Source organism: Tupaia chinensis, unplaced genomic scaffold (assembly GCF_000334495.1).
Source record: "Tupaia chinensis unplaced genomic scaffold, TupChi_1.0 Scaffold138060_1, whole genome shotgun sequence".
Taxonomy (NCBI): domain Eukaryota; kingdom Metazoa; phylum Chordata; class Mammalia; order Scandentia; family Tupaiidae; genus Tupaia; species Tupaia belangeri.
This window is the reverse complement of record NW_006197961.1, coordinates 2,146,565-2,158,365: the sequence shown is the minus strand read 5'-3', so window position 1 is coordinate 2,158,365 and position 11,801 is coordinate 2,146,565. Positions and strand designations below refer to the sequence as shown.

Below are 11,801 nucleotides of genomic sequence, written 5' to 3'. Positions count from 1 at the left end.
GAAGAAGAAAGAAAGGAAAGAGAGAGAGAGATAAAGGAAGGAAGGAAGGAAGGAAGGAAGAAAGGGAGGAAGAGAAAGGAAGAGAGAGAGAAAAGGGAAAGAAAAAAACAGGAAGGAAGAAAGAAAGAAAAAGAGAAGGAAGGAAGGAAGGAAGGAAGGAAGGAAGGAAGGAAGGAAGGAAGGAAGGAAAAGGAAGAAGGAGGAAATGAGGGAGGGAGAGAAAGAGAGAAAGAAAAAAGGAAGAAAGAAAGAGAGAGAAAAAAAGAAAAAGAGAAAAGAGAAAGAAAGAAAACTAAATTTAAAAAAAAATTTTAATGGAGCTTGATTGTCCTCTATCACCTCTCCATCTTTCTGCCCCCAGGGCTCTCTGCTCTACTGGTGTTGGCATTGGGAGCTGCAGCCCAGAGCCCTCCAGGTGAGTCTGCCCGGCCAGGACCACTCTGACATATGTTGGGGAGTGCACTATTGGATCTCCTCGTCAAACGGCAAGGAGACCTATTCTGCATGTGACGTTAGGAGATGGTCTTCTTCTGGACATAACAGAAGGTGTCTCTTCTCTCCTCATGCCCAGGCTCCTGAATTTTCCCTCTTGGATGGCAGCCATCCCTTCTCACCTCTCCCCTTCTCCCCTCTGGGGCTCCTAGATGGAAGCTGGCATCTTCCACTCCTTTGACCTCCTCACCATGGTTTCCATCCCCACAGGCTGTGCCCCGTGGTGCCCGCGGAGGTCCTCATGCATCAATGCCACCGCCTGTCGCTGCGATCCGGGATTCAGTTCAGCCTCTGGAGAGATTTTTACCAACATCACGGAGAGTTGTGATGGTACAGAGTTGTGGGGGGCATGCAGGGGCATGCTGGAGATTGTAGGCGAGATCATGGGGCATTTGGAGCCCTCAACCCTGAGAGCAGTGCAGAAGCACTTTATCAAAAAGAGAAAGGTGGGGCAGCAGGTGGCATGGAGGTTAAGGCACAGGATCCCACATAGCTAACTCCAAGGCTCAAGTCCCAGACCTGGTGGGTTGAAAATCATGCTCTAGAAACCTGTAGATGGCATCATAGTTACATTGCTAGACTTCCACGTGGCTGACCACAGTTCGAGTCCTGGACCCAGAAGCTTGAAACTCATGCCAGGCATGAGTGCGTACATGCCCAAAATCCCAAGAGGAGAATGGAGGTGAAGGGATTGTAGCATGGTCATTCTCCTGGGGTGTGATTTCTCACTTTCCCTCTCTCTGTCTCTCTGGCAAGTGTACACACCCTAAGGCAAAAACCTAAAAGAAAGGGTACCAAGAGGTGGCATGATGATTTAGGCAATGGACTCCCACATAATCGACCACGGTTCAAGTCTCAGACTTGGCGGCTTGCTTTCTCAGTTTCTCTCTCTCTGTCTCTCTCTGGGGTGTACATGTGCCCTGTAGCAAATTTAAAAATAATAATGATAGGGACCAGAAGTTTGTGTAATGGCTATGTCGCTGGACTCCCATGTAGTCGACCGCAGTTCGAGTCCCAGACCCGGTGGCTTAAACTCATGCCGGGCACGTATGTGTGCATGCCCAAGATCCCAAGAGGAGAATGAAGAAGAAGGGATTGCGGCGTGGCCATCCCCCCTGGGAGGCGATTTCTCACTTTCTGTCTCTCTCTGTCTTTCTGAAGAGTGCATGCGCCCTATAGCATAAAACCTCTCCCGAAAAAAATAAATAAATAAATAAATAATAATGATACATAAAATTAAATAAAATTTTTATCTTAAAAAAAAAGTGACCTACCTCTGCTCTGTGGGTCCCTGAGCTGCTTAAAGGGAAACCGGTCTGTAGGCATCTTTCCCAACGTCTTCAGAGGAGAGATAAGCTGCTAGAAAACACCCTCAGTGACTCAGCAGTAAGACCCTTTGAGTCGCTTCCTCATTTCACAGGAGACTGGCTCTGATAAGGAGAAGCTCCTCAGCCCCCGGTGGGAGAGACAGGAAGGTTATCATGGGGGCGTACTGGGGCATCTAGAAAGGGCCTCCCGTCAATACCACATTCTACGTGAGATGTTGGGGCTGGGGAAACTCCTTGTGGTGGGCGTGGCATGTACTTAGCCCGCTGAGAGTAAAGGGAAGTAGAAGGACTCGGCTTTCTCCTCAGGTGTGAATGGTTGGGTGTCACACAAGGTCAGCCTGAGCCATGACTCTCCCCACGGCCTTGGCATCGAGGGGGCCTCAATGTCTCTATTACCCTCCTTAGAGCCCACTTCCCAGGTTTCTGATGGTGCCGACACCACCACACAGTGGATCCAGAGCCTGGACTGAAGCCCATCTTAGTCTATCCTTCTGTTGCTAATTACTGAACACCACAGGCTGGGTAATATACCAAGAATAAGGATTTATTCAGCTCACAGTTTTTTTTGTTTTGGTTTTTTGTTGGGGTTTTTTTTTGGGGGGGGAGGGGGTTGGGTGTTTTTGGTTTTTGTTTGCTTGTTTGTTTTTTGGAGAGGTATTTGCTATAGGGCGCGTGCACTCAGCAGAAAGACAGAGAGAGACAGAAAGCATAAAATCAGCCCCCGGGGGGGATGGCCACACCACAATCCCTTCTCCTCCATTCTCCTCTCGGGATCTTGGGCACGCACTCACCCGCACCTGGCATGAGTTTAAACCACTGGGTCCGGAACTCGAACCACAGTCGACTACATGGGAGTCCAGTGACATAGCCATTACGCTAACTGCTGGTCCCATAGTTTTGAAGGTCCAAAGTCAAGAAGCCATATCTACTGAGGATCTTCCTGATGGTGGGGACTTTGTAGAATCCCGTGGCGGCATAGGGCATCACACGGCAAGAGGGTAAGAGCGTGTGTGCCAAGCCAGGATCTCTCCCATGTGATCCCCATTGCATTACCACTGCACCATTGCCTGGCCCTCTCTGTCCTCTTGTAAATTTAACAGTAGTTGGAGCCAGTAAGTGGTGCGATGGTTAAGGTGCTAGACTCCCACACAGCTAATTATAGTTCAAGTCCCGGACCCAGTGGCTTGAAACTCACACCGGGTACATGTGTATGTGTGCCTAAAATCACAAGAGGGGAATGGAGGAGAAGGGATTACAGTGTGGTTATCCTCCCGGGGTGGGGGGGTGGGTGATTTCTCACTTTCTCCCTCTCTGTCTTTCTCTGTGTCTCTGGAGAATGCATGCACCTTATAACAAAAATCTCTTAAATAAATAAAGTTAGCAGTAGTCAATCATGAGGGACCCACCCTGATGACCTTGCCTAATCCTAACTACATCCTATGGGTCCCATAGTCACATTGGGTTTCTGCCCTCTTAATACCATCACAATAGCAATTCTTTTTTTTTTTTTTTTAAGATTTTTGCTATAGGGCACATGTGCTTGCCAGAGAGACAGAGAAATCACCCCCTAGGAGGGATGGTCACACTGCAATCCTTTCTCCTCCATTCTCCTCCTGGGATCTTGGGCACACACACACACACACACACACACACACACACACACACAGTGAAATTTTCAAGCCACCAGGTCCGGGACTCAAACCAGAATCAGCCATGTGGGAGTCCAGTGCCTTAATCACTACACCACCTGCTGATTCCCTAGCAACCCATTTTGAGCCCATACATTGGAGGATGAGGGGGACATTCAAACCACAGCATTGATTTCATGTACCCCTGAAGAACCAGAGAGGAGGAGGCAGTCTCCCCACCTGGCCTCATCTTAGCATGGCCCCTGTGTCTAAATTTAGGATCCTCAGGCCAAGTCAGAGACCAGAGATGAGCAGAAAGACAAGCAGGGTGTCCTGAATAACCCAGCCCTGAGTATCCCCTGGGAGCTTAGTTCTTAGTTCTTGCTTTCCAACCTGACCCCGTCTCATGGTGGGGTCAGGTTGGAAAGCAGAGTCTGCCCTGAGAGAGCTCACACCTTTGGGAGATGACCTTTGCCCTTTGTGTTCCAGACATCAATGAGTGTGTACCACCCATGACACCACCCTGTGGCAAACTCGCAGACTGCGTGAACACGGAGGGCAACTTCTACTGCATGTGCAGCCCAGGCTATGAGCTCCATTCTGGGGCAAAAACGTTCAGGAATGAGAGTGAGAACACGTGTCAAGGTAAGAACCAGCTCACATTCTCCATCCCCCAGGCTATGAGGTCCATCAGAGCTGTTCCTGCAGCATCCAAAGGGCAAGGCTCTGGCCACAAGTCTAGTGCCCAGGTCTGAAACAGGGCAGGTGTGAATGTTCCAGTCCCACCCACACAAAGAGACAGAGTGACATGAAGGCCAAAGGCAGACTCATGGAACAGCTGTGTGGACCCAAATCCTCGGGTTCATTGCATAAAGTTAGCAAAACAGAGCCAGCAGGAGGCCTGGAGGTTAAGGTGGCCAACTGAGTAGTTCAAGTTCTGGACTCTGCAGCTTGAAAATCATGCCAGGCATGTGTGCATGCGTGCCCAAGATCCTGAGAAGAGAATGGAGAAGGGACTGTAGTGTGACCATCCCCCCCAGGGGTGTGATTTCTTACCTTCCTTCTCTCTATCTCTGTCTCTCTCTGATGAGCACACATACCCTACAGCAAAAAAAAAAAAAAATTAAGGGGGATAACAAGGGTGTGGTAATAAGGGGAGGGATGGAAGGGAACAGGGAAAGAAACAAACAATGTGTTTAGTTGACACAAAAATGAAAAGTTATTTGCTGATATATATGGTAATGTCTTTGTCTTGATTGACATGCATTGTATTTGTGCTTGGAAAAACCATGTTGTACATCATAAAGATGTACAGTGATTAAATGTAAGTTTAGTCATTGTAAATGTACATTTACAATGTACATGTGTGTGATTTTATATATATGTATGTATGTGTATACGTGTATATAAAATCACACCAGACATATAGGCATGCATCCCCAAAATCCTAGAAGGATAATGGTGGAGAAGGGATTGCAATGTGGCCACCCCCGTTGAGTGGTGATTTCACACTTTCCCTCTCTCCCTCTCTCTCTCCTTCTCTCTCTAGTGAGTGCATGTGCCTTGTGGCAAAAAAAAAAAAGGAAAAAAATTATATAAAATTGGGATGATTTATTCTTTGAAAGTAAGTAAAGCGTCCTGTAAAAAAATAGATCATTATGTGATGCATCTTTTTGAGAGGTTGCACAGGCAGGCTGGGCTCCTGATGACAGAGGGAGTGAGCGTGCCCTGAGCTGGCACTGAGAGGCAAGCAACTTCCACAGTCTGTTCCACCCCTCATGGAGACCCCCAACCTCTCTCCATCCTCATCTGGGAGCTCCTTTTCCAGCTCTGAGAAGGGGAACCTCAGCCATGGCCAAGGAGGGAAAAGATGAGAGTCCTCATTCAGAAAGTCCAATGGTCAGGACTTAGTTTCCCTCTTAGTTTCACCTTCAGTCAACTTGGGGATTGTGGTCCTGTGGGACACCTTTGTGTGGACCACAAATGACACTGACTTATCAGGAAGGAGACAGCAGAGCCTTTCAGATGCTTTCATGCCAGGAAACATGGCCGACTCCTGGCCCCAAAGCTGACCACCCCTGCAGGCACCTTTATCTTCTCCTTCCTCTTACAGACATTGATGAGTGTCAACGGAACCGACACCCCTGTAGAGCCAACAGCATCTGCATCAACACCCCTGGTGACTACACCTGCAAGTGCCTGCCTGGCTATGCACTCCGAGAGGCAAACCCAGTGGTGTGTGCAGGTAGAGACCCAGGAAGAGCTCCGAGGCTGAAGTGAAGCTGGGGATGCAGCAGAGGCAGGTCTCACAGTGGAGCAGGAGGGAGAAGACCATCCAAGGGCCCTCCCCAAGGACTGGGCTCCCCGGAAAGTCCTGCCAAAGGGCAGGGAGACAACAGGGCTTTGTGAGCCCTCCAGACCTCACCCCTTCCCCATCTAGCACATGCATGTGAAAGGGGAACTTCAGCCATGGCCAGTGAGGAGCAAACGGGAACACTTGGTCAGGAAGTCCAGCCCCCAGGACTCAGTTTCCCTCTTGGCTTCACCTCCTGTAAACTGGGGATCATGGTCCCTGCTGCACCCATCTTGCAGGGAGGCCACTATAAGGTGTGCTGAAAGTGAAGTTGAAGGTCGCCAGGTGGCAGGACACACAGTCATGAGCCTTGGTTTGGGGCAGTAGAAAGATAAAGACATGGGTACAGGGAATGGAGGGGAAATCTGAACTGAGTCAATGCAGGGCCTGACCCTATGGCTTTGTCCCAGATGTCAATGAGTGCACCTCTGGATAAAACCCGTGCCATGGCACCACCCACTGCCTCAACACCATGGGTAGCTATGAGTGCCAATGCTACTCTGGCTGGATGCCTGTTCCTGGGTCACCCAATGGCCCAAACACCAGCATCTACAAAAGTCCAGAGCTCAGACCCCACATTTCCAGAGATCCATAGTCACTCGCTTGGTCACACACACATGGCGCCCTTGCAAACCAAGCAGAAGGAATGCAAAAGGTGCCCTGCTGTGGCCGGTATTAATCCTTCTGAAATTATCTTGGTGGCGGGGTGGGGGGCTGGCCAGAGAAGGAGCTGGGGGCTGGAAGGGAAGGTTCAGGGTGACTCCACGCAGCCACTTACAATCAAGTGGGAAGAGAAAAACCTATTTTGGTATTTTCATGACCCACACATCCTACAGGGCTCACCTGCTGACATCCGGCCTCCCCGCATGCCCATCGCTACTGTCTTCCTCTCCGAGGAGGGGGTGGGGAGAGGGAGATCAGGCCCTGGTCTGGGCTGGGACAAGGCCTGACCCTTTCCTTCCTTTGTGTCCCAGATGTGAATGAGTGCAGGACTGGGCAGCATCGGTGTCACCCGTCCACCCGCTGCAGTAATCTCCCGGGCTCATACAGCTGCAGCTGCCATCAAGGATGGAGGCTTGTGGCATGGAGCCTGAAAAACCAAACAATCCAGCATAACCAAACGATCTGGAGTAACCAGACAAAATTGGTGAATGAATCTAGTGTGGTCTGTGAAGGTACGGGGTCTCATCTGACATTAGAACCTCCCCCTCTCCCACATAAACAAATGCTCAGATCTAATAAACCACTGTCCTATCCCCAGCACCAGTATCCTTGCCCAACTGGACCCTGCCCGATGGAATCCATAGCCAGGTGAGTGGCTCCAACTCTGGGCCTGAGGCAGGAAATCCCTCCGCATAGTTTTACCACATCCACTCTTCGGTTCTGTCGATGGAAATAGCCAACTCTGCAGAAATAATAATTAATGCAGTTTATTCCTAAACAGAAATATGTGTGACCAGGCCTGGATAAAAGGTAAACAATGCTCTCTCTATGAGTGTTCAGATAGAGGGATTCCTTTTATTTGTTTGTGAGAGTGACAGAGTTTGGAATTTAGTAAAAAAAATAAATAAATAAAGAGTTATCTCAGTGATTTGGCCCAAAAAAGGCAGGACATTTGGAAGGGAGAGACTTAGAGACCATAGGTGGGTTTTACAATTCTCAGGTTGGTGATTGGAAAGGAAAGGCTGTGTTTTGGGAAGGGATCAGCAAAGAGTGCAGTATCACAGAGATAAGGGGGCTTGCATAAGTCACAAGATACTGTCCCAAGGACAGGATGTTGGAAGTGTCCTGCTATCTGTGAGTCAAATGATCTGTTAACACTTGTGGGTGTGACTCACCCATCACAAAGATACGATTCCAAGGACAGGATGTACAATGAATCCTATCATCAACTTGGCCAAAGGGGTCTATTACTGTTTCTGGGAGCCACTTATCCCAGGCCCTCTGGAAGGGAGTTTGAAAATAGGAAAACGTAGTCAGACATCTGTCCTCAGTCCTAAGTAAGGCTCTCTCACCTTCTCATCTCCTCTCTTTTAGAGTCTCTCTGACTTCTTTGACAAATTCCAGGCTCTAGCCAAAGATGTCAAGTCCACTTCAGCCCAGAAAATCATCGAGGTAAGGGCAGAACCTGGAGGAGGCAAGGTGAAGGCATCCCATACAGGGATGTGTGAGTGCTGGTCAGACTCCCCGCCTTGCCCCATGGCACTCTGGGAGTTCTATTCACTGTTAGACACCCAACATGGACTTCATGCAACACAACCCACAGCCTCAGCCAGGATAGACACAGTAACATGGGCCAGACATATACAGGGAGACCCAAACATGAACCTAGGGACATGAACCTAAGACCTTTCTATGTGACTTCCACTTCATCCCAGCAGCTGCCCTAAGAGGGTTGGCTTCTAGGGAGCCATATTCCAGGGGCCAGGACCACCCAGGGACTCTCATCTAGTACCATTTTTATTCCCAAAATAATCTCTTTTTTTTTTTTTTTTTTGAGAGAGAGAGAGAGATTTTTGCTATAGGGTACATGTGAGACAAGGAAGAACAGAAAGACAGAAAAGTGAGAAATCACCTCCTAAGAGGGTGACTATACCAAAATCCCTTCTCCTCCATTCTCTTCTTGGATTTTGGGCATGCACGCACAAGCACCCAGCATGAGTTTCAAGCTACCAGGTCCAGGATTTGAACCACAGTCAACCACTTGGGAGTCCAGCACCTTAATCACCATGCCACCTACTACCCCACCACCACCACTAAATAATCTCCAGGGTCTGTTCTCTGGAGCTGAGTCATTGAGGTCTTCGTGCAGCCCCTATGGCCCATGGCTCACTAGCTCGGTATGTCTAATTCCTCCAGAAACTCATGAAGAATGTGGATGAGCTTCTGGGGACCCCTGGGGACCTAAAGACCCTGCCCCGCCCACAGCAGCATTGTGTGGCCAATAACCTGCTCGGTGGTCTGGAGAATTCCCTGAGAGACCTGAGCAAGGCCCTGCCTGATGGGGCATTGGCCCTCAATTATTCTGCAGGCACAGGTAAGTACCTAGATCTGCCCTGGTCTCTGCTCTGCCTGTTCCCTCCTGTATTTCTCTTCCCACTATAGTAGAGCATCCACACTTGAATCTCAGTGTCACTCTCACAAATGCATTCAAATAAAAGATTAAAAGGAGGGCCAGGGAGCCAGTAGATGGCATAGTGGTTAAGGCCCTGGACTCCCACATGGTCAACCATGGTTCAAATTCTGGACCTAGAGGCTTGAAATTCATGCCAGGCGCGTGTGTGTCTGTATGCCTAGAATCCCAAGAGGAGAATGGAGGAGAAGGGATTGTGGTATGGCCAGCCCCCCAAGGGTGATTTCTCACTTTCTGTCTCTCTGTGTTTCTCAGTCTTTCCGGTGAGCCCATGTGTGCTATGGCGATAACTCTCTCAAAAAAATAAATCGATAAGTAAAACAAAATAAATTAATTAATTCATTAATTAATTAAAATGAAAGATTAAAAGCAGGGTCATGGGGCCAGTAGGTGGCATAGTGGTTAAGGCACTGGATTCCCATGTGGTCAACTACAGTTTGAGTCCTGGACTCTGCAGCTTGCATCTCACACTGGGTACCTGTGCTTGCCCAAACTTTTGAGAGGAGAATGGAGAAGGGATTGCAGCATGGCCATCACCTGAGTGGGTGACTTCTCATTTTCTTTCTCTCTCTCTCTCTCTCTCTCTCTCTCTCTCTCTCTCTCTCTCTCTCTCTCTCTCTCTCTCTCTCTCTCTCTCTCTCTCTCTCTCTCTCTCTCTGGCAAGTGCATGCACCTTATAAAATAATAATAATAATAATTAATTAACTAACTTTAAAAAGGTTAAAATGAAGTGTAGGAACCAGACAATGGTGCAGTGGTAAAACTAGACATTCTGCAAAGCACATCCACATCTGTGGGCCTGAATATTCCAGGTGCACATGTGCCCTGATCCAGGCTGACTGAAACACGGGAAAGATGACAGAGTCAAGACCCTGGCAGGGTCTCTCTGTCATGCTCACTCATTGAAAAAAAATAAATACGCTTAAAAAAATGCATGAAACTTGCAAAGTTCCCTGTTGAAAATGATGTTTATGGTAATATCCTTGATTTGATAATGGCATACTGCATGCATACTTTGAAAACATATTGCGGGGTCCAGCAGGTTGCATGGTGGTTAGGGCGCTGGACTCCCACATGGCCAATCATGGTTCAAATCCTGGATCTAGTGGCTTGCTTTCTCATTTTTCCCTCTCTGTCTCTCTCTGTCTCTTCCTGTTGAATATAAATGAAAAAAGAAATAACAATAGCAATAAATAAAAATTTAAGGAATGAAAACACGGTGCGTTATAGAGATGTATAATGATTTAATGTAAATAACAAATCATAAACATTTAAATGGATTAACTATAAATAACATATACATTTTTATTGCAATATAAATTGTTAGCAGTAAAATAATATGATGAATTTTAAATAAATAAAACCATCTTTTAAAAATAATGTATTTAATTTAGAATACAAATTAATAATATTTGACACAACATCTGATCTGCTTTATTAAGGTAAATTTACATAACATAAACCATTCTGAAGTGTTCATTTACATATTTCATAAAGTTGTACAACCATCACCTCTATTTCTTTCTTTCTTTTTTTTTTAATTTGACAAAGAGAGAAAAAGGGAAAATAAGAAAGCAAGCCACCAGGTCTAGAACTTGAAATGCAGTCAGCCATGTGGGAATCCAGCACCTTAACCACCATGCCACCTGCTGGTCCCACCATCACCTCTACTTCTAAAATATTTTATCACCCCAAAAGTAAACACTATACCTACTAAGTAATTATTCTTCAGTCCTCTCTAGATTTATTTCTGGACTCTTGACTCTATTGTGTTGACCTATATATTTTTCCTAACACTAGTACCATACCATTTTGGTTACTGAAGTTTTGTAGTAAGTTTTGAAATCAGGAAGTCCCTTCTCCTCCATTCTCCTCTCGGGATCTGGGGCATGCACACACACGCGCCCAGCGTGAGTTTAAGCTACCAGGTCTGGGACTCAAACCGCGGTCGACTACATGGGAGTCCAGCAACATAGCCATTACGCCAGCTGCTGGTCCCAGGAAGTTGCATCTTAACAATATAAAATCTTCCAGTTTGTAAACATGAGATGTTTTCCACTTATATAGTGTCTTTAATTTCTTTCAAAAATGTTTTCAGTTTTTCTATGTACAAATCTTGAGCCTCCCTGGTTAAATGTATTCCAAGTATCTTTCTTTTTTAATTTTGCCATAGATTTGCATGCCTTTGCCACAGAGAGGCAGGGAAAGTGGAACGATACCCCTCCAGGGAGGATGGTCACACCATAATCTCTTCTCCCTTCTTTTCATGATTTTGAACACACACAAGCACAGACACACTCACCCTGCATGTCTTTCGAGCCCTGGGGTCCAGGATTTGAACCATGCAGTCAGCCATATGGTATCCAGCTGCCTTAGCCACCAAAAACAAGCTGGCCCTACTCCTAGTATTTTGTTGAAGATTTTTGCAACCATGTCCATAAAAAACATTAGTCCATAGTTTTCTTTATTAGTGACGTCTTCATCTGTTTTGGTTTTTTTTTTTTGGAGAGGTTTTTGCTATAGGGCACATGCGCTCGCAAGACAGACAGAGAGAGACAGAGAGACAGAAAGCGAGAAATCACCCCCCAGGGGGGATGGCCACACCGCAATCTCTTCTCCTCCATTCTCCTCTCGGGATCTTGGGCATGTACGCACACACGCCCGGTGTGAGTTTTAAGCCACCGGGTCCAGGACGCGAACCGCAGTCGACTACGTGGGAGTTCAGCGACATAGACATTACGCTAACTGCTGGTTCCCTTCATGTGATTTTGTTATCAAATAATACTGGCCTCATAAAAATATTTTCTATTTTTCTGAAGCACTTACAAAAGACTTATGTTATTGTTATTGTTATTGTTATTGTTTCC

General features: G+C 47.0%; 1 protein-coding gene across 1 annotated transcript in view; it reads left to right on the top strand.

Moving 5' to 3' along the window:
• Positions 1–585: 585 nt before the first annotated feature.
• The window catches only part of LOC102481493 (adhesion G protein-coupled receptor E2), a 25,002-nt gene continuing 13,786 nt past the window's right edge, over positions 586–11,801 (top strand). The window contains exons 1-7 of the mRNA XM_027776771.1: positions 586–822; positions 3,938–4,093; positions 5,562–5,693; positions 6,776–6,976; positions 7,063–7,112; positions 7,839–7,916; positions 8,661–8,838. Coding sequence (XP_027632572.1) covers positions 645–822; positions 3,938–4,093; positions 5,562–5,693; positions 6,776–6,976; positions 7,063–7,112; positions 7,839–7,916; positions 8,661–8,838 — 973 coding nt within the window. The 5' untranslated portion in view covers positions 586–644. The remainder of the gene's footprint in view (positions 823–3,937; positions 4,094–5,561; positions 5,694–6,775; positions 6,977–7,062; positions 7,113–7,838; positions 7,917–8,660; positions 8,839–11,801) is intronic.